The sequence below is a fragment of the Xenopus laevis genome, chromosome 5L (assembly GCF_017654675.1).
Source record: "Xenopus laevis strain J_2021 chromosome 5L, Xenopus_laevis_v10.1, whole genome shotgun sequence".
Lineage (NCBI taxonomy): Eukaryota > Metazoa > Chordata > Amphibia > Anura > Pipidae > Xenopus > Xenopus laevis.
The window spans coordinates 48,697,739-48,719,597 of record NC_054379.1 but is presented as its reverse complement, the minus strand read 5'-3'; the positions used below and the strand labels follow the sequence as shown (position 1 = coordinate 48,719,597).

Here is a 21,859-nt window from a genome sequence, read left to right as displayed (position 1 = left end):
CTTTATTCTTAAATGTTAGTGAATGCTAAGGCTATACATATACTGCAATAAACAAGACCACTAACAACCTAAATAATGGTTAGCAGCCATACTGAATACTACATCCATTAGAAAATATATACACATCTGGGTTTGTTCTCGAATTGTTATAAAACGATGATGGCTCTGTTCTTATATTGTTTTGGAGCCCCTTTACTCCCAGATCATCTCTGCCAGCAATACCTTCAAGTTCCATTTTATTTGAGTAATGATTAGGCCCCAGTACCTGACTACTATACGTTTAGTATGTTATGGAATTGCTAATTCTAAGCAACTTTTTTTTATAGTTTCTGAGTTATTTGCCTTCTTTTTCTTCTTTTGTCTCTTTCCAGCTTTCAGATGGGGGACCCCATCTATAACAAGTGCTTTTCAAGGCTACAAAAGTATTGTTACTTGTTATTACCATCATCTTTCAATTAAGGTCCTCTCTTATGCATATTTCATTATGATATTTCCCTAGATTTCTATGGTAATTTGGACCCTGGCAATCAGATTACTGACATTGCAAACTGGAGAGCTGCAGAATAAAAAGCTAAATAACTAAAAAAACAGAAATACTGAAAACAAAAAACCAATTGCAAATTCTCTACATCATACTAAAAGTTAATTTAAAGGGGAACAACCCCTTTAAGTTTAGGATTTTAGTACCACAGTGGACTAAGGGTACAATATACCAAAAATATAATAAAGGTTTGAACAAGGTCTGGAAATCCATTATCAGCCAATAAGATGCTTGCTTTGTGGATTACTAGACTTGTTGCATATTTATTACTCTAGGCTCTAGGTCTTCACCTGGTCTGTATGCCTCTCTCCACACTAGTGACTAGTAACTCTGTGTACAATCTTTTGCTACAGACTATATAAAGTATCTGGGAAATATGAATGGTATGATCTACACTGTACAGGCAAACCGTAGTTGCTTTCATTATGCAACCCTCGGTTTTTGCCAGTTACGCAACTGATACATGAAGACATCTGTTGGCACCCAGATGACCTCCTTCTCTTCAACCGCAATTGCCGGAATGTTTAGGATTTCTATAATGACAAGTCTGAGTGCCTGTAAGATAATGCTCTTGTCAGGCACGTGGAAGCAACCAAAAATTTGTTGAGTGACTCTTGACAACACATATACCAGTAATCCATATGATGTATTATCTTCCCTGGAGATAACCTTCCTGACTGTATAGTGTCAGCTTCACTTTAGTACTCATATCTTTGTGTAACGCAATGTGGCATGCAGGATGAACACATTAAGGTGAAAAGCCTTGCACAATACAGTGGGAATCATGGTCACATTTTCAAAACATCTACAATCGTTCATGGAAGTTTTTACATATTTATATTTATTTATTTATTTATGCTATTTTATATCCTTTATATCCTGAGTGAGTACTGCTTGAAATGGGCAATATGGCAAAAATGAAATCACCAAGTACAAATAGATGTACAGGTATGGGATCTGTTATCCAGAATGCTCGGGTCTCACGTCTACTAAAAAAATAGTTTAAACATGAATTAAAACCAATTAGACTGTTTTGCCTCCAATAAGGATTAATTATATCTTTTTTTTTAAAGGTTATTATTTTGCATTTTAAACATAAACAAAACAACTATTCTTGTCACTTACTTAACTATTGTTTGCAATTATTTTGTGTGTACAGTAACAGTTTCAAGGTATAAATGAGCATGTCATATAATAAGTAATTATTATCGTATATTTCGGATCAAACCTACAGTTCAATCTTCTGGAAAAGATGCATGAGGGTTGGCATCCAACCAGGGTTCCCATATTTTCTCAAATTTCCCGGGTATTCCCCTAGCATTGTACGTCAGCTTAATTAGGGGTAATGTACCATTTATTAATTCAATCCATTGCTGGAGTGTAGGAGGACTGGGGCTCATCCATTTCATTATTAAGGATTAATTATATCTTAGTTAGGATCAAAACAAGGTATTGTTTTCTAAGTAAAGAGAAAAAGTAATTTGAAAAAAAATTGGATTATTTGGATAAAATGGAATCTATGGAAATGGCCTTTCTGTAATTCAGAGCTTTCTGGATAACAGGTTTCCGTATAATGGATCCCAAACCTGTACGTTATTCCTCCCTGTAACAGATAACATCATTCACATACAAGTCTCCCCATTTTTATTTCCATTTTAAAGTCATTTATCAAACCCACACTAGTCATGTCGGACAAAACTGGTGTATTTGCTGTGTTTTTCCCATTATTTGGGCCTTACAAAACATCCCAACTGGGATTTGACCTTTAACCCAGTAAAACACCATTAAAAAGAATCCGATGCCCAACCATGAAAACTGGATTTAGAGATTGGATTTATTATCTGCAGCTGTTAAACAACTAGAAGAAATCACAGCATACCACTACATTATGCATTGCCTCTTATAAGGTAATGTCAGCCAAGGTCATACACAGTACACAAGGCCCATGCAGGAACTGAACTCACAGACCTATATTTTAAAGCTTAACATTTTAACCGCTAATATATACATCTGAGTTAAAATTATGACCATACAATAAGACCTTTAGCCAATGTATAACCCATAAAGCATATCTTGTTTAGTACGTAAAGCTCTGAACATGGATGTGGACAAGCTTATTAGTAGTATTGGGTTTCAGGCAGCTTCTCCGTACAGGAGAAAAAAAAATTCTGCTTACTTAGCAATCCAATAGCAAGACACACCTACAAAATTCAAGCTCCAAAGTACTTAACCCTAATTATTGTTCTTATCTATACAACTGCCACCATGTTTATTATATTTATTATGTGTTAAGCTGCTAATGAAATTTACTATCCGTAGCTCTGATGTTTTCAACAAATAAAGATGTGACTCTTATACTCTAAATAATTATTATTATTAGTGAGAATATAACAGAAACAATATCTTTTCTGTAATTTTCCATAACGTTCCTTGCAGGCCCTGCGGCAGGAAGGGGGAGGAGGTGAGCAATATGGCAAGAAGTATTGCCATGGGCACCAGAAATCATTGCCCTGACTCTGTTATTATGTGTCTGGTCAAATCATATTCAATCAGAACATACAGGAATTGGCCTGTGTGTGCCCAGTTGCAACCACCTTTAAGCACAACACACAACTAATTTGGTGCCACAGACTTGTCAATTCCCCAATATTTGTCAGCAGTCTCCCTGATTTAAGTCACTCTCACCCGGTCACCTGCAGTAACATCTGTCTTCCTCTGCCAGTAATTTGCACACAGAACCTAATTTACCTGCCCAATTGAAATTTATAGAATCATCACATGAAGTCTTCCAATATTGTCGAAGGAGTGTGATGTGGAGAACAATGTGGGTGTGTAACAGGGCCATGGCCAGGGTTTGACTGTGTAGCCAATATCACCACTTCAGAACAGCGTTGGTATGTTTCGTGCTTTGTACATACATTACTCAAGGAATACCCCACAATATCAAATCTATATCTTACACAGAAGGAGAGAGAGAGAGAGATAGAGAGAGGCACTCTAGCCACTGTTCTCTTATGATTAAGGACGGAAGTGCCCGAAATGCGTCAAGCCAAGTATGCTGCGTGTCTTTCAACACTGACAAATAAAAATATTGGTTTATAAAGTTGCTGCAGAACTCTGTCTTTTTTTCCTCCATGTCATCTGCATAAAGAGCAGGGTTGCCACCTTTTCTGGAAAAAATACCGTCCTTCCTATATTTCTTAATGGTTTTTCCCTATTAATAACATTGGCATCAAGCAACATTTTTACCAGCTAGGCCAGTAAAATACTGGCCAGGTGGCAAGAGCAAGTTGCAGCATTTGCTCATTATATGCATACGTGTGCCTCAACATAGCTGTCTACACTGGGAGCTCCCTGTTAGTGTGTGCAGCCTATTGCTGGGGGGGGGGCAATTATTTGGAAAAAAGACTATTGTATCCCCCAGCTGGAGTGCGGGTACTATTAGCCAACACCTCTGGTGGGGTAAAAAAAGCCTGCCCTCCAGTTGGGGGATATAATAGTATAATTATAGCTTATAATAAAATAGTTTATTATGCACATGCGCACTATGCAAGATGGCAAAAGCCTATTGTAACCCCAACTGGGCTCTATTAGCCCACACCTTTGGCGGGGCAAAAAAAAAGGGGACTGGTGCCCTCTGTGGAGTAATAACTGTGGTTCACTTTACATAAAGGTATAGGGTACAGACTATAACGATGTCTCTACACACACAAAAAAAACCCCGTAATCTCTGACCGCATAGCTCACCTAAATGCATCAGATAATTGATACCATTATATTCTGCCTCTTTCTTTCTTCTAATGTGCACTTAGATTTCAGTTTTATTGCATCTGCATTTCATTATGTTTTTTAAATGTTACATTTTTGTCCCATAAAATACACAATGTATGAATTTTGACATGCTCAATGTGCAGTTTTAGTAAAAAAAAAATCCCTATGTAAGAGCCCCAAACAGTTTTATTGAGAATGCACCTACGAATACTGCAAACAACCTGGATTTAGAAAGATAAGAGAAAATAGATTTCAGTCTTTAGGTGAATGTAATAATTCCAACCCCCCCGTAAAGCAGAAGGAAAGAATTGCCTTGCAACAGCAGAATAATACGTGTAAAGTGTCAACATGCGCCGTATCCAAAAGTCACTGGCAAGCTTACTATCACAGATAAAAATGCACTTTAGCAGTAATGTTTTAAGACAATACTTAAACATCATGATCCTACTATTTTCTATCCTGAAATTTGATTGTAGTAAATGGAAGTGAATTCTACTATTTTTACCAAGGTGTGTGTGTGTGTGCACTAGTAATGGCACTAGAGGGAACAATAGTACATATCCTATGCACTAACCTGCACTCAATGCTTAATACATCTGTGTTACTCAGATTTCACCTGCTCTAAAGGCTAGTATACGTCCAGGGCACTACTGAAAATAGTCTATTTTAAAAGACAAGGAAAGACCCAAGATAAAACCTTAGCAAAACATTGTCCACTTGACTTCTACATTGCTTCATAACTATATACATTCCTCTAACTTTGTGGCCTCTATCTACCTCTGTTGATGTCTAGATTTTGTAGTAGACTTAATAAATGCAGATCCAAATTATGGAAAGATCCGTTATCTGGAAAATGGAAGGTCCCAAGCATTCTGGATAACAGGTCCCATACAAAACGACGACTAAACTCACTTTCTCTACAACTACAAATATCGTGACATTTATTAAAAGATCCAAATTAAAAAAGTATGAACAGAAAATAAAGCAGAATGATGCGCTAAAAAAATCCAAATACCTCTAAAACCTCTAAAGATTTAAGCTTTTCAGACAATTCCTAGTGGAAAAAATCCAAAAACGCAGCGCAGATCCTATTGACTTCTATAGGACCTTGACAACTTTTACTTGGTGAAGTTTTGTAGTAGTGGTTTTGTGGTTTTTACACTTGAAGGGGCTGTTCACCTTCCAAACACTTTTTTCATTGCAGTTGTTTTCAGATTGTTCCCCAGAAATAGACTTTTTTCAACTACTTTCCATTATTTATTTTTTACTGTTTTTCCAAAATCTAAGTTTAAAGTTGAATGTTCCTGTCTCTGGTGTTTGAGTCTGGCAGCTCAGTAATTCAGGTGCAGACTCTAAACTGCTACAATTTTGCAACATTTAGTTGATACATTTCTCAGCAGCATCTCTGGAGTATTAGCAACGATTGTATCAATTCTAACAGCTGCCTGTAATGAAACCCAGAGATTCTGCTCAGCTGGGACAAAACTAAGAAATGTATCAACTAAATGTATCCATTTAGAAAAGTTTAGGGGGTCGGTAACCCCTCCACTAAGACCTGCTTTAGAAGGTGAAAAATGACACTTGGAAAAAATTTCTGGTGATCTATTGCAAAACAAGTTGCTTGAAGGTGAACAAAAAAAAAATAGGAGAACCATGAACTTTTAGAGATTCATAGGAAAAAAACATAATTCCATTGTTAGTAAATGGGCCACATAGTTTATATCATATTAAGTGGCCTACTGAAGAATCTTACCACGCTGGAATATAGCTATCAGTAAATATTGTCCTTTTACATCTTTTCCCTTGAGCCACAATTTTAAATTATTCTCTGTGCTCCCTCGAAGATCACCTGACCAGATATACTGCAGCTCTAACTATACCAGGAAAAAGTTTGGATACATTTTACCATTTATTGGCTAATGTGACCTAACATGTATGTGTGCAATTGGTTTGCTTGGGTGCACTGTGAATGGCACAATCCCAGGAGGCGGACCTTAAAACATATAATATACGTAATATATTGTTATAGAGCCCTACATTGTTAGGGTTTATAGTTTTCCTTTAATAGGGGAGCACAGCAAGAAAAGGATATGACATAGACATGTTTACATTTAGATGTGATGAGTCTGGGATATTGGGCAACAATTGGGAGGTATAATAGGTGTGATTACACAGATTCACATTATTTTCTTCTTCTCTGTAAGGATAAGACAGTTCTTGATCCTAACTAAATTGCATGAAGCCTCATTGGTGGCAAAACAATGCTAATGGGTTTTTTAATGATTTAATGGTTTCAGGCAGACTTAAGCGGTGATCCAAATTGCAGAAAGACCCCTTATCTGGAAAAACTTCAGATACTAAACATTCCTGCATCCCATACCTGTATATTCATACCAATGACTGTTCCCCTATAAATGATCAGTGATCAATTCAATCCACGCTGTGCTTAATGCCATGCATATATGCTAGACAGAAATCAGTGTATTATGTATTCCATGACCTTACACTTCAGGAACTGCACTGATATGTTCAATGCACCTTTTCAGCCATTACATATTTAACTCGTCTAAAGATTCAGGGAAATAAAAGCACTTAACCTCCCCAGCAAAGGGCTCTAAGTGGCTGTGTTAATCTCACTGCGCTGAGTAGCATGTAAATGCTGGACTTGGTAACCTGCTGCTTATGTGCCATGTCTGCATGGATAACACCCTGTTAGATACGGCCGTAATCAGTGATTTATTTACACTCTGCTGTGCTTTGTCTAATGGGAGCAGCCCCCCGCCGATGCGGCACAGTGGTACAGGTGTTCTTGCTCGCTTCCCAGATAAGCCTTTAGCAGGCAAGGTCGTATTGATTGAAAGTTTTCCAATCGGAGAGACTTAGTACTTGTAAACCTAAAGGGATGTTCCTTATTCTGAGTCATTTAATATCCTTTAATTAAGATTCCCCTACAGTACATAGTGGTCCCCATTAATCTCTGTTTCAGACTAGCACAATGCTCATGAGATGTGTCAAAGGAGGGAACTGCTGATTAAATCAAATAATTCATCTGATTGCTAGCGAGCACCTTTAGCAGCAGCATCCATTTACATTTTCATCTCAAAATAGCCAGCGGCTAGAGGACTGATATTCAATATATAGTACAAATTACAGTGTGAAAGGTGCAAAGATCGAGACTGCATTTATTCTTTGCAGTGATGCCTGTTTAATTGCAAGCTTTTGTGAGCTACCATCCATCTGTGCCAGTTAACACATCCTTTTTTGAAATAACATAAGACGCTGCAAGAAGTCACTTTTCAAAAAAAAAAACAAAAACAAAATAAAACGAATGAGGGAATCTTATTGGACACCGGTTTTCCAGAATTCCACTGATTTATAAGTTTCCTCGTTTGTAATAACAGAATTTGCCTACTAAAATTTGGCAAAGCAAGAAGTGTGTTTCAGAGGTAGCTATGGCCTATGCCTAGCAACTTTGCAATTGGTTTTCATTATTTATCTTGTATAGTTTTTGAACTTTTTCCTTCCTCTTCTGACTCTTTCCAGATTTCATATGGGGGTCACTGACCCCGTCAGTCAAAAACTATTGCTCTTTGAGGCTACAATTTTATTTTATTTTTACATTTTTTTTATTACTTATCTTTCAGTGCAGGCCCTCTCCTATTCATACTCCCGTCTCTTGTTCATCATGTTCAAACCACTGCCAGGTTACTAGGGTAAATATGACCCTAGCAACCAAATAGCTGCTGAAATACCAAACTGGAGAGCTGCGTAACAAAAGGTTAAACAACTGAAAACCATAAAAAATAAAAAGCAATGTAGCTACATCCGCTAGATAAATATGAAGCATCAAGTAGGCAAAATGTTCATTGTTTTTGAATATTTCACAGAATTTGTAAGTGGTGCAAATATGAATATGTGTCATCTCCTTCAACACCTACTGGTAAACCACCATGAGTTTTTACACAATTTGTGAAAAGCAAGTCTAGCAACATTGCCTAATGGCGTTTCTTTGCATTTACATCCTCCTGTTTAATCAACATGCATGAAGAAGAGCAATGTTTCTTTTCACTTTCGGTTTACAGTTCCTCCATCAAAATGAGTGAAGCAGATGTGTAAATGCCCAAGGCAAATGATATTATGTAGCATGAATAACTGGTAAAATATATCCTTGCATACTGCGCTTAGGGATGTCATTGGTTATAATCTGTGCTGCTGAAGTCACATTATTAAGTTGTGTATCAGGCCAAACAATATTACAGGTATAGGACCTGTTATCCAGAATTTGGATCTCCATACCTTAAAGAAGAAGGAAAGGCTAAAATTAAGTAAGCTTTATCAGAAAGGTCTATATAAATACACCAGTAAATCCTCAAAGAAATGCTGCTCTGAGTCCTCTTTCAAAAGAAACATAGCATTTCTTTCCTTTTATTGTGTATACATGGACTTCCTGTTTTCAGCTTTAACCTCCAGGGCTAGGGCTTGAGCATGCTCAGTTTGCTCCTCTCTCCCTCTCCCCTTCCATTTCCCCCCTTCCCCTCCCTGCTGTAATCTGAGCCCAGAACTATGAGTGAGCAGGGAGAGACTAAGACAGGAAGTGATGTCACACCAAGCTAATATGGCAGCTGCTATCCCAAACAAACAGAGAGAGCTTCTAGAACTATTTACTCATGGCATGGTAAAGCATTCTGCAGAATAAATATAGTCTTATAGCTTGCACTATTGTGGCTAATCTATTGGCAATCAACTGCTTCGTTATCTTTCCTTCTCCTTCTCTATTTCAGCAAAAATGACGGCCATAGACTCCAATGAGAGAAAAAAAATGTTGCACGTCAAAATAAATTCACAGAGCGTCAAAAAAGTTCCACCATGACTAGTTATTCACCTTCCAGACACTTTTTAAATTAAGTTGGTTTCAGATAATACACCAGAAATAAAGATTTTTCCAACTACTTTCTATTTTTTATTTATGCCAGTTTTTTTTTTTTATATAAATGTAACATTTAGGGGGAAATGTAATAAAAATTTTAAAAACAAATTTGCGCACAAATAAGAATAAAAATGCGCATGTTGCAATGTAATAGTCTTCATTAGGCTTTTATTGCATTGCAAATCTTTATTGCCCATAGTAAACTTTCAAGACCTGCTTGAAGGTGGCATAGACTTTTGGAGCAAACAACTTTTTCATTAAGAAGTTTCATTACATACACTGTGACCTATCTCAAACTACAGTATATTACAATTATTGTATCAAGTATAACAGCTGCCTTTATTGAAAGTCAGCGATACTGCTCAGCAGGGCCCAAGACAAGAAATAAAAAGCAACTGAAAATGTTTTTATTTCTGGCAAACAGTCTGAAACCAACTAAACTGAAAAAAGTGTTTGGACACTGAACAACCCCTTTAAGTGTACTAAAATTAATTTAAACATTAAATAAACCCAATAGGATTGTTTTTCCTCCAATAAGGATTAATTATATCTTAATCTGGATCAAATACAAGATACTGTTTTATTAATAAAGAATTCAGAGCTTTCTGCATGACAGTTTCCTGATAATGGATCCCTTACCAGTACTGTCAAAATAGAAGTCTTCAGAGAGAGATTCATGATCTGCATACTAAGACTTGGTTGGGCAGCCTCGTACCTTTACATATAAATGGACCTCAGAGGGGACCAATGCTTCTTTTGAAATATAAAATCATTCTGTTGTGTTCAGCTTGCATTTCAATAGACGCCTATGTATAAGAGCCCTTACATGCATTTCTCGAATATATACCGGTATGTGACCTGTAATCCCGAATGCTTGAAACCTGAGGTTTTCCGGATAATGGATCTTTCCGTAATTTGGATCTTAATACCTTAAATCTACTGGAAAATCATGTAAAAATTAAATAAACCTGGTTTTGCTTCCAATAAGGATTAAAAGTAAATTATTTTAAAAAATTAGCATTATTTGGGTAATATGAAGTCTCTGGGACAAATTTACTAACATCCGAAAATTCACCAGCAACGGCTTCGCTCACAACGCAACACTTCGCCAGCCAGCAGATTCGCCAGGACAACGCTAATTCATTAAAATCCGAAGTTCCATCCAGGGCACCGAACGCTGGCGAAGTTGCGCTAGCATTTCTGCGCCAGGCAAAGCAAGGTTGCGCTAGCATTGCCAAATTTGCAAACGCCGGGAAGTTAAAGTTGAATGGACGTATATGTTGCAACAAATACATTACACTACACAAGCCCGGGAAACCTTAATAAAAGAAAATAGAGTTGCTATATTGCCCTACACATGAGCCCAGTGTATAGTTTATGTGCCATATGTTAGGAAATGTAGGGGGAAAACGGTTACCCCCAAAAAATGTTACGCTCTTTTGCAGCTTATCACCCTGAAAAAGGGAAAAGACGCCAGCGTTTTTTTGAGAACATTTTTCAACTAAATTTTGAGGAAGACCTATCTACTCTATTGCACTTCGCCTGGTCTGAGGTGGCGAAGGCAAGTCTGGCGCAAGAGATAAAGTTCAGTAAAATCCGCATCTTAGTGAATTTGCATAGTTACGTCCATTCACCAGATTGCAAATTCGCCAGGCGTTAGGGAACGAAGTACCACTAGAGTCTATATCCTTCGCTAGCGAAGTTACGTCAGCGTTAGTCACTTTGCCCTTTAGTAAATTTGCCCCTATGGGAGAAGGCCTTTCTGTAATTCAGAGCTTTCTTGAGCGATGGGTTTTCAGATAACGGATCCTATACCTGTACAATAAAAATGTACCAAAAACATAAAAATACAGAATGATGCATTTACAAATCACTAAAAATTGCAACTGTGCTAAAACACAGTTTTCAAACATTTTCAAAACTGTTGCGCCATCGTTCATCAAGGTTGGGCTAAGTCTCAGGGCAGCCTAGGCAATCCCGCCAACTGTCCATTTTTGCACGGCCACCAACTGTGGTTGCTGCCATAAATTAGACATAATATGTTAATAGCTTTTTCAATAAATATAACTCTATTTCTTTATTATGTGTCTATTACAGGGAAATATTTATTGCTTCTGTTATAATTAACAGCCTCTATTCATGCTCCATGCATATTCTGGGAAACATCAGAACTGCACTTGGAGACACAAGATTTGAAAAAGCAGATTTTCTACTGCACAACCAAGAGGCACCAAGCTGTGCACCTCAGAAAACAGGTTTCCGAGATTCCCATGGAAACAACCATGCATACTACATTCTAAGCATGTGTCTGTCCCTCTCACTACTAGTTGTGGAGAACAGAAAAGATGATGGCAATTAAATATAGCGTAAACTTTATTAGTTTGAATGAAACTGATAAAGAGACTTTCTGCCACAGACTACTGTATGACATCTTGACTGCAAGTGCAAGGCTGATGCCCTGGTAGTCTCATTTTGCCTAATAGCACACAGAATGATTTGTTCCCCTCATTTAAATCTGCACTGCCATGGGCAACACATCTCCCCCAAATGCTTTCCCTGAATGCTTTCCCAAACAAGTAAATTGCCAGTCGGTGAGGAAAACTTCAGGTGACTTCAGAAACCGAAGAGCTGTGTATGTTTTCCAGTGTCAATTTACTTTATTGTCATTGGGAAAGTATTTTGGGGAGATTTAAACAATCTATGTCTGCCATTAGCATTATACTTTTGGACTAGGGGCCCACTGGGACCCACACACACAGCCAGGCTTCCACCCCACTTCTGTCATCCCCATGGGCCCACCACCCCAGCAGCAACTCCTCTCTGCCCCCGCCAGCGCATACCTTCTCATCTCTCTTCATGTGATCAGGATGGGGGGGGGGTCAGGGAGCTCGCTCTCACAGACAACCATAAGGAGTAGATTTGGGCTGGTGGCACCCACCGGGCACCCAGTCCGACCCTGTTCTTTCCTGTTTACTTTGCTTTTGTTAAAAAAACAATTCAGCTGCAGAATTCTGCATGCCATGATGCAACTATCATAAGGTGGCTAGATGTTTTTCTCATTTTCTTCATTTTATATAATGAACTTATTGCACCGGCATAAAGTTTCAGCTTCTCAATAGCAGCAATGATCCAGGATTTCTGTGCAGTCATGTAGTAATTATCTGTATTAATTACTAATCAGCCTTATATTGTGACATTTCTATTCTATGTGTACTGTATATTGTGAGTTGGTCCCTAAGCTCAGTAAAGCTGGCCATAGACGCAAAGATCTGATCGTAAGAATCGAGGATGCGTACGATTTTCGAACCGTGTGAGGAGAGTCCCGTCAATTTTCGTCCGGCGGAAATCGGTCGTTTGGTCGATCGGACAGGTTAGAAAATTTCTGTCGGCTGCCGATAATATCTCTGCGTGTATTGCCGATCGTATGATTTTCAGTGGGAGACTGTCACTAGCTTTGGTTGGACATAGATATCGTACGATTGCTGTCAGGGGCAGAACATTGCTGATCTGTTCTTTAACTAATCTGACTGGTAAGACTTTGATCTGAATGGTTAGTGGCGGGTCGGGAGATGGGAAAGTCCGATCGTACGATGATTCGTACGATCGGATCTTTGCATCTATGGCCAGCTTTAGTGACAGCAGCACAGAGCATGTGCAGTGAATCAGCAGAAAAGTAGATGGGGAGCTACTGGGGCATCTTTGGAGACACAGATCTTCACTGCTAAAGGGCTGTGGTTGCCACAATATAATGTACAACATTTCTAACCAACTTCTTTAGTTAAGCTTTAGTTCTCCTTTAAATTAGTGGAGACTTAATATACTGATTATTCAACAATCTGTATATGTTCTTATGTGCAAGTTGTTCTACAACCACAAACCCAGTAATACCCTTTGACAACCAAAGCAGGAACATCCCAGGTAGGATCTCTGTAATCTTTTGACTTTGTACATAATGTAGCTACATTGTATTCTAGCTAGAAATGCATGAATGTTATATAAAAAAAAATTACATTTTATTGAAAAAGTGCATGTATTCAGTGGCAACAAACTAGTCAGCACTCATCAGAAACCTATAAGGGTCTCCTTCTTATTTCATTACAAAGACCTAAGATTTATTTTAGTGATAATGACTGGCCTCTGAATTGTATAACTGGCAAACCACTGCACAGCCCCAAATCAGGTGGCCCAGTATGTCTATGTCATTACTACAATAATACAAACATGCTGCATAGCAACACATTCTGCCTCGTGGTCCTTTGTTTCTTTGCTATGAGAGGTTTTCTGAACAGACTACACTCCAAAGCCTGTCATTGCTGGCTGTCTGTGTTTGCTTGCTCTGTCTTTAAGATAAACTACCTTTTCTATTCGTCGGCACATAACAGGGGCACATGTCCCCTAAGGAGCATTCTATCCTTTGCCTGGAGCTCCATATAAGAAATTAAATTGAGCTTTTTAAGTGCTTTCTGGAAAAACCTTTTTGGGAGGCTGGAGACTTCCCCTCAAACCCTTGGAAGTTTCAGATCTTATTAAAGGTGTTTTGAGATGTCATGTTTAATAGAAATGACAATAGTGATTGCTTTGTTCGTTTTAAAATCAACCAACACATTGGGAAAATGTTACTGAACACAGTCAGTGAGATTATGCTTAACAATTAAAGGATAACTTATGTACAACCACCCTAAAGTAAGGACCAAATTCCTCTTGTCCCCCCCCCCCTGGCAGCATGCTGAAATTTGGGCTCTGGCCTACGCTTTCTAAATGAGCTACTTAGTTGACGTTGCTAGATACTCCCCTTCTTTTTCTATCTCCTGGTCATCCATTAATAGTTTCTTATAAAGGATGCACTATGAGCCACCAATGATCTCTGTCTTTTCCCACAGCTGCCAATGCCGTATCTGAAAAGGTTATATTGCAAAATGGCTGCCAATTAGAACCCATTGCTGAATACTTTATATGCTTCCTCCGGTCTTCAGAATAATGTTTTGGTTCATTAAATATAGAGGTTCAGGTTGGGGTCATCTGGGATGTGGAATGTTAAATAGTTGACGTAGTGGCTTCCTTTCCCTTTAAATTAGCCATCAGCTAGTGCAGGATAGCACATTCTAAGGGTAAGGGTATTAAGACGATTTGTCAACTGCAAGAGATGTATGCTACCAGCAGCAACAAATCATGTGAAAATATCATAGTACTGGTGCTACAGTGAATCGCAGGGGCAAAACATTTGAATTGCTTAACCACTGATAATGGCCTTCTCTTCCTTTTTCAGTGGTTACACGATTCATATGTTTTCACAGTCAGCGATGCACAAATACTAAAATACTGAGATATTTTCAAGAGATCTGGCATCACAGGTAGTACAGATTCCTCAAGGGCAACAAATCTTCTTGTCTGCCATTTGCCTGATCTGTGATTTCATATTCCATTCCTCAACAGTATCAGAGCATGATAATTGTGAGAACAAAAATATGCTAAAAATATACCAAACTCAAAATGTTTATAAAGCTTTCCCAAAGTCACTCACAGTCCTCACCAGTTCTTTGTCACTTTGAGTTAAGGAACAATCAATTCCTCCGCTTGCAGGATGTGACCCTCCCAAAGATTTTTATGGCCCCCACACTGCTATAAAGCTCCAATGACCTCCACTACGGTTGACACAATCATTTTATAATGATCTGGCCTTTGCACATCTATAGTGAATAAACAGAGCAGCACATTGACAACTGTCTTTGGCTGATCCATATCTAGTTGGCTCTTTAGTAAGCATGTAGAACAAAGAGACCTTCACAACAAGCCTTTTTAGGTATAGCTAGGAGGCATACTCCCCAAATCTCACCCTAAATGGGCTTCAGATTGAGATCAATGCCATTGAATCAGGCCCTCCAAGGAGGCCAGCCCACCTGTGGGTTCCATTGCTCAAAATGTATTGTATTCCTCAGCTGTAAATATCTACTTGATTGCAGAACAATGATTGATTCTTTCTTGATATACGTTCTGCAATCCTTCTATAGATTAAATTCAAGGTGGTGATCTCCTGATCATTTAACCAAGAGGGTTTCATGTTACTTAAAGAGCAATATCTGTTGATTTTCCTTAATTAATTATCGAGGTTATGTAGAAACTGTGTCAAAATAATTTCTTAAGACATAATAGAAAGCGCTTTCAATTTTAAAATGTCTTGGTAGACCCATGTTTTATGTTTACGAATATATGCAAGAGTAACAAGCAATGCAATAAGTACCATAAAGCAATGAGGCAATAACTATGTAATGATATAGTAATATCATTATGTATTTTCGCATGTAAAACTGGGCAACTGGAAGTTAGGAAGCTTGAAATGGCCTTTTAAGATATTGCTATTGGTTACAGCCTTTATATATTTACATTTTTTTTTTTTGCATTTGGGGCCCTGAATATTGGAGAGTAAGTTAGTGATCTTCTAAAATCCTTTAAGTTAAGACTTACTTGTTTTGCATTGGCATGTGCGGCATCCATTTTGATCTAATCGGAAACCATAGCTGCAGTCCTTTTCAGTCAACGTGCAGTTGATCAGCAGGTCGCAGATGGGTGGAGCCATAGTGATATATGTAGGCTCTGTATGAAATAAAGACACAGTGGTAAATGTTTCATTATGACACATAATCATCGGGATAACTGCTGACATTTATTCCTGGTCCCATTAATGATTGGCTCAAATATACAGAAGGGAAAGGTGTATGTTTAGAAGCAAATATCTTAAGAATGGTGTTAAAAAGTACAATATTTGTATCTATTTTGCAGTGCAGCAGTGCAGCAGTGGCTACCAACAGTGCAACATGTACAGGAATACCGTTGGCTAGTAACATGTAGATGCAAAGTGAGTTTCCAGAAAGAACTGAGCAAAATAAAGGGGCCTCATTTACAAAGAGCAGGACAGGGTGCAAAAACAAAAAAACGTATTTTGCACTCTGCCCCAATGGTTGAGTGCTTAGGTGCAGGCCTCTGTTCTGCAGAATGGAATAAATAGATCTGTTAATTTTCCAAGAATACAGATGTACCTGTGTTTCTTAGTGCTGTATTCATTAGGGGTTTTCTGGGGGTGGTATAAAGATGCCCTCTTGGATGCCCCTGATTTGTTCTTCATTCAGATATTTTAATTCATAACTTTTTTAAATATTAATCATGCTGCTACCATCTGTTCTTCTCCACATTGTCTTAGTAATAGCCCAGTACACAGGACTTAGACATGAAAGGATAATTATTTAATATGTTTATTATAAAAATGAGCATACATGAAGGAATGATGGCAGAATACTCTCATTTACACTCAAGCCAGCCATGACCCTATGAAATCCATTTTGAGTTTCCGAGTGCAGTGTCTGCCTATTTAGCATTTTATTAGCATCCATGGTAACCATGACAATACCTGTTAGCCAAATAGTGAAGTGTAACATAAATAAGTGTGCATTTCTATGGGCGATCTACAGAAATCTCAACATGCAGAGAGATCAAAAGGCAGGAAATAATTTTGCAGCAGCATAATGTGAGAAAGGCGTTTTCTTAAGTTGAAAGGAAATTGATCTTTATCAGACAGTCTTAACCTGCATCCCTGAGTAGTGATCTTCAAGGCCTAGTAGTTACTGTAAGTGGCTGATTGTGAGAAAGGATCACGGCAGGGGCTCTAAGGCACAGAAGGGAGGCTTAAATAAACTGCTTGGTTTGCAGAGCTTGCAACATACTGCTTTAGCCTGCAATGCACAGAGGAACATCTTAGATAAGACACTGAATCCTGTGTGTACATATATTTATTGCTGTTATCTGCCGGGTATCCTAAAATATCAGGGTAACTAAATTTAGTAACAACAAATGTAACATTTATGATATGATATTATTAACAAAAATACCAAAATATTATACAGAGCAGGGACAGCAAACCTTAGTGAAAAATTGGTTCACTAAGATATGGTACTTAAGGCAGCACAGATACTATACCTTCAGTCAGGAGGAGCAATCTGCATTCAATATTGTTCTATTCTAATTAGACCATAGGTATGTAGATATAAAAGTCCCAGAATTTCAAAGGAACGCTCAGTGGCTGAACTATCGGGTAGTGAAATTGCACCAGGGCCTGCACAGCGGTTCGACCAAAGGCAAATCCACCGGAAAAAATCTCTTCTGGAGGGGGGGGAGGGCGGCTGCATGGTCTGCACCCGGGCTCCGCGCTCCCCTAGTTACATTACTGGGTACACTCATTCCAATAGGCTACTGTAATGGTCGGCACCCAACACCAGAACAAACACCAGGCACCCTGGTCTCTGCTTGTGCTTCACCAGTAGTGTGACCGCCTTTGGGCCTCGGGACGAGCCCTCGGCTTACTTGGATGCCACCTGGACTTAAACGAGAGGTGCAAGATGAGAGTTTTGGATAGGCAGAGGGGCACCACTGTAGAGCAAAGTCTTTGGACAGAAGGTCGTAGTACAAGGTGTAAGGCAATAGAGTAGTCAGATCAGGCCGGGTCGAGGCAGGCAGAAAATAAACGTAGTCAGGCAGGCAAGGGTCAAACCAGGAAGTCAATCAGAGGGTTAAGCAGAAGAGGTAGTCGGTATACAGGCAAAGGTCAGGATCCAGAAGTCAGAATAGTCAAAAGCCAGGCAGGGGTCACAACAGGTTCAGACAGAATAGCTTAAAGCTCAGAAGCACCAGGAAACAAATCCTATCACGGGCAAGGTCCTGTAGCTGTAAGGAGCCTTAAATACTTTCAAATTTGGCGCCACTGCGCCAGGGCACATGCGCCTTTAAATGACGAGGAGGCGCGCGCCCTAAGGATCCAAGATGCCGCTGGACAAGGAGCGGTGTGGCGGGCGTCCCCGCCGCACCACTGGACCACCAGGGCAAGTTTTATTTTTCATTACAGCTACATGCAAACACTTACATTGTTGCCCATTTTTCTATGAAGATTTTCATTCATCTAGGTCATGGTATATCTAGTAGAAGTAAATCTAGAGCAAGTAGACTCAGTTGCTCCAGATTTACTTCTACTAGATTCATTGTTGTCCCTTTGTTAGCTAATGTGCAGTGCTGCCTTTAAGCACAATTTCCAGTAAGGGCTTCAGCAAATACTTTTTCAGGGTCGGACTGGGTTGGCAGGACACTGGGGGAAAACATGGTGGGCCCCAGCCCTCATGGGCCCTGCCGACCCAGACCTGTTCCCCCATCAGAGTTTAGAAAGAAGCAGGTAAAAGCTGTTGTGCGTGACCATACTCTCTCTCTTTGGGGGGGCAGATGTCGGGAGGAGGGTCCGGGGCCCTTGAAATCGCACCCCTCTGATGCACAAGTCCGAGGCTGGTCTTTTTCCATTTGTCATCTGTATTTATAATATGTACATGAAACGTTGCAGAGAACATACTCATATGTGCAATGAAATAGTAGTTCAAATACTCATGATGTCTTGCATGCCCTGTCTCTAGTTCCTTTCATCTCCTAATGTTCTGATGCCCCCCCCCCTCTTCAACAAAGGCAGATTATCATATAGATGAGCACAAACCTTTGAGCTCCTGTCCAGGGAAGCAAAAGTAGGATTTGACAGAGGTAGATGCAACTCTCAGAATAAGGCTCAGTAAACCCCTAAATTTTCATAATCCACATAAATATAGTTGGTGGTGCATTATTACTTTTAACATACAAATGGTTATGTCATAACTTAAAATGATCTAGGAAATGTAGACTAATAAAATATGGATGTTGGAATTTACCAATAAACTCCTTGATGATAAACTGGTCATGTACTAATTGATGAGGTGAACCCCGGAGCCATGGCCAGAGATCCCACTAAAGCCAACTCAAAACACAAACTCAAACTGTTCTTAAAGAGTTGGGTTCAGATGCCATTTTGACACTAAACACTGGAAATGAAGAAATCCCAACTTCAAAAATGTTAAATGTTGATAGGTCAAAGCACACACTACACATGTTTGACACATTGGAGTCAACAATGACTACTTCTGGTGGATGCAATGATGCTGGAAAATGCATTGTACTTTGCACACTGCAGACTAGTAAAATCAGAGGTTCTTTCCTTAGCTAATCACCTACTAAAATAATATATATAGTGTCAGATTTCTTACAATCAGCAAACAGAACCCTTCAAATATCGGTGTAAATGTCCCAGCATGCCCTTCCACACAAAAAAAACTTTTATCTCGGCTATATTTAACTTTTAACAAACCTGAAATCATATGAAGCCAGCGATGTTTGAACAGAGCCCTCTAATTCTTATAGAAAAGGTCATTTCTTTTCTAGCGGCAGCGCCAATAAAAGACAGTCGGCAGCAGTGAGGATACAGGCCCGGTTTAATCACTTTATGCCAATTGCAGTGATTAACTCATTTCTTATAAGCAAAGGATTTCTTTCTGAGCAGGAAGAAAAGTTTTTCTAAGCCACCCAATTTTAATCAGATCTGACTCCATAATGAAATTGGATTTAATTCTTTCCTTCCAATTACAGATTGTAATCCTTTCCCTTTTTTCTACAAAGGTAATACCAGTGTTGTAGAAAGCACTGCCCTAATTTCACAGCACTTGCTGTCTTGGTTTAATGAATGGAATATCACCCAGGTGAAAGCCGGCGATAAGCAATGAGTCCAAAATACGTGGGTTAATGAATAATTCTCTGGTGTCGTCTGGGATTAACCTTTTACTTCCATTGCAAGATACCACCACACAAAGGACTAACAACAGGGCTTTAAAGAAGCTGAGGCATTTCAGTTTTCGCTGCAAGTTTAATATACTTTAATTAAAGCAGTATTAGTTACACAGCAAATTTGTGTTAGAACGGTTCTAGGTTTGCCAGCTCCATCTCTGGACTGGCAAACATTCATCTCAAGCTTGATGTTAAGCTCCCCATAGATGCGATGATTCTTCTTGCTGAACGACCGATTTTAGCAAAGTCCAACCAATCCTTTGAAATTATTGTGCGGTTAGTGGGATTCGAACGATCGGTCATCTTACAATTTTTCGGCCAACATCTGTCAGGAAATTGATCGGCCAGGTCAAAAAATCTTTGTCGGTCCCAGTGCAATCTATCTATGTTTGCAGGGCCAAGCAGGCAGCTCCCCTTTGTTTTTCTGGCAAATTGGTCTTTTTAGTTGATGGTCAATTCGAATGATCCTTCCGAGAAAATCGTCTCACGATGAGGATTGGATCTTTTAAAAATCTCAACATCTATGACCAGCTTTACTCAAGCAACCTCATTGCTCTCCAGCATCCAGAATTAGAATCATTTACAAACATCTCATCTGGTTAGACTTTCCATTTCCATTAACTAACAGACTAGAAAGAGGAGCACCTCCTGAACCATAGCACAAGTTCAAAACATCCCATTCCATTCTGTTTCACATATATTCTCACTCCCATATGGCAGCTTTAGACTCCTGCTAGATATCATTGCAAACACTTGAGCAAGTTTGGCAAAGTTGGTGCTACTTGCAGGATCTATGCGGGCTGCATCAGTAATAGGACTTCCCGTATAAACATGGTGGAGGGAGGAAAGCTTTGACCGGGTTAGACAGGCCTTAGTCTGTGAAAGGGGCAGGATTGGTGGAGGGAGAAAAAGGAGGGGTTACCAGGCAGGGTGAATCCAGCAGGAACCAGTGGCATCCATCTTAAAGGGAGCAGCAAGGTGGAAGCAGCATCCCACCCTCCACCACTTATGACAATTCTAATGGTGGTACATCAGCATGTGGGGGATTACTTGCCAGTGTGGGTAATGGGGCTGTAGTCCCCTATCTGTGGCTTGTTTGGTGCCTCTCCGGGTAAGGGCCCTGGGAGGTAAAGTCGCGTGAGGCCATTTGCTACTTGCCCATCCAGGGCAGCGCCTGGGTGGCCAGCATGGCAGTGGTCCAATCACTCTGTGGAGCAACCGGATAGGCAAGTATTCCAGTGGAATTACTGTTATGTTACAGTTATGTGTGGTTAATATATCTATATATTAATGTTTAATAAAGCTGCATCCTTTAAATTCCAGCCTGGGCTTCAAGTGTCCATGGGGTCCATATGATATAAAGGGGAAGAGGTCAAGTGGAATGAAGGTAAGACAGTGGCCTTAATGCTGCCTTGGTATAGAATCTGCATATCATTCAGGTGGCACAAGAAAGAAAGTCTATGGGCACAGAACACAAAACAAATCCCATAATAACCACTTACTCAAGGCTTGTGTAAAGTTTGGGTCTCCCCAAAATTGTAGAGTTAAGTCTAAAGAAACTGGACAGTAAAGTCACAGACATCCAATCACAATAGTTCCATTTAACTTGTTCAATTTGGTGTTGGTGATTAAGTTCAATGAAACCATTGTGATCGGATGTCTGTGACTTTAATATCCTGAAGGGTATAAATGGCAGGGAAATCTCTATCACATAGTTGAACTGAAAAAGCCTCGGATTAGTGAAGTTGCATTAGACTTAAAGTGATACTGACGCTAAAAAAACTAAGTTTTAAAATATGAATGTACATAAAGTTACCTATAAATCATGTTGATCGTTTTTTGCTGAGAGGTCTGTTTTTGTAAATCATTTTTAGTTGATGTTCCTAAACCTGACTGTTTTGCCAACCTGACTGTCCCTTCTCAGCCTGTCAGTTAAAGTTTCTAAT

At 39.2% G+C, this 21,859-nt stretch overlaps 1 protein-coding gene across 3 annotated transcripts in view; it reads right to left on the bottom strand.

Annotated features, from left to right (window-relative positions):
• The window catches only part of crim1.L (cysteine rich transmembrane BMP regulator 1 (chordin-like) L homeolog), a 496,227-nt gene that overhangs the window by 88,239 nt on the left and 386,129 nt on the right, over positions 1-21,859 (bottom strand). For all 3 annotated transcript variants that reach the window (XM_041562044.1, XM_018261588.2, NM_001170446.1), the window contains one exon: positions 15,702-15,830. In XM_041562044.1, the coding sequence (XP_041417978.1) occupies positions 15,702-15,830 (129 nt within the window). The remainder of the gene's footprint in view (positions 1-15,701; positions 15,831-21,859) is intronic.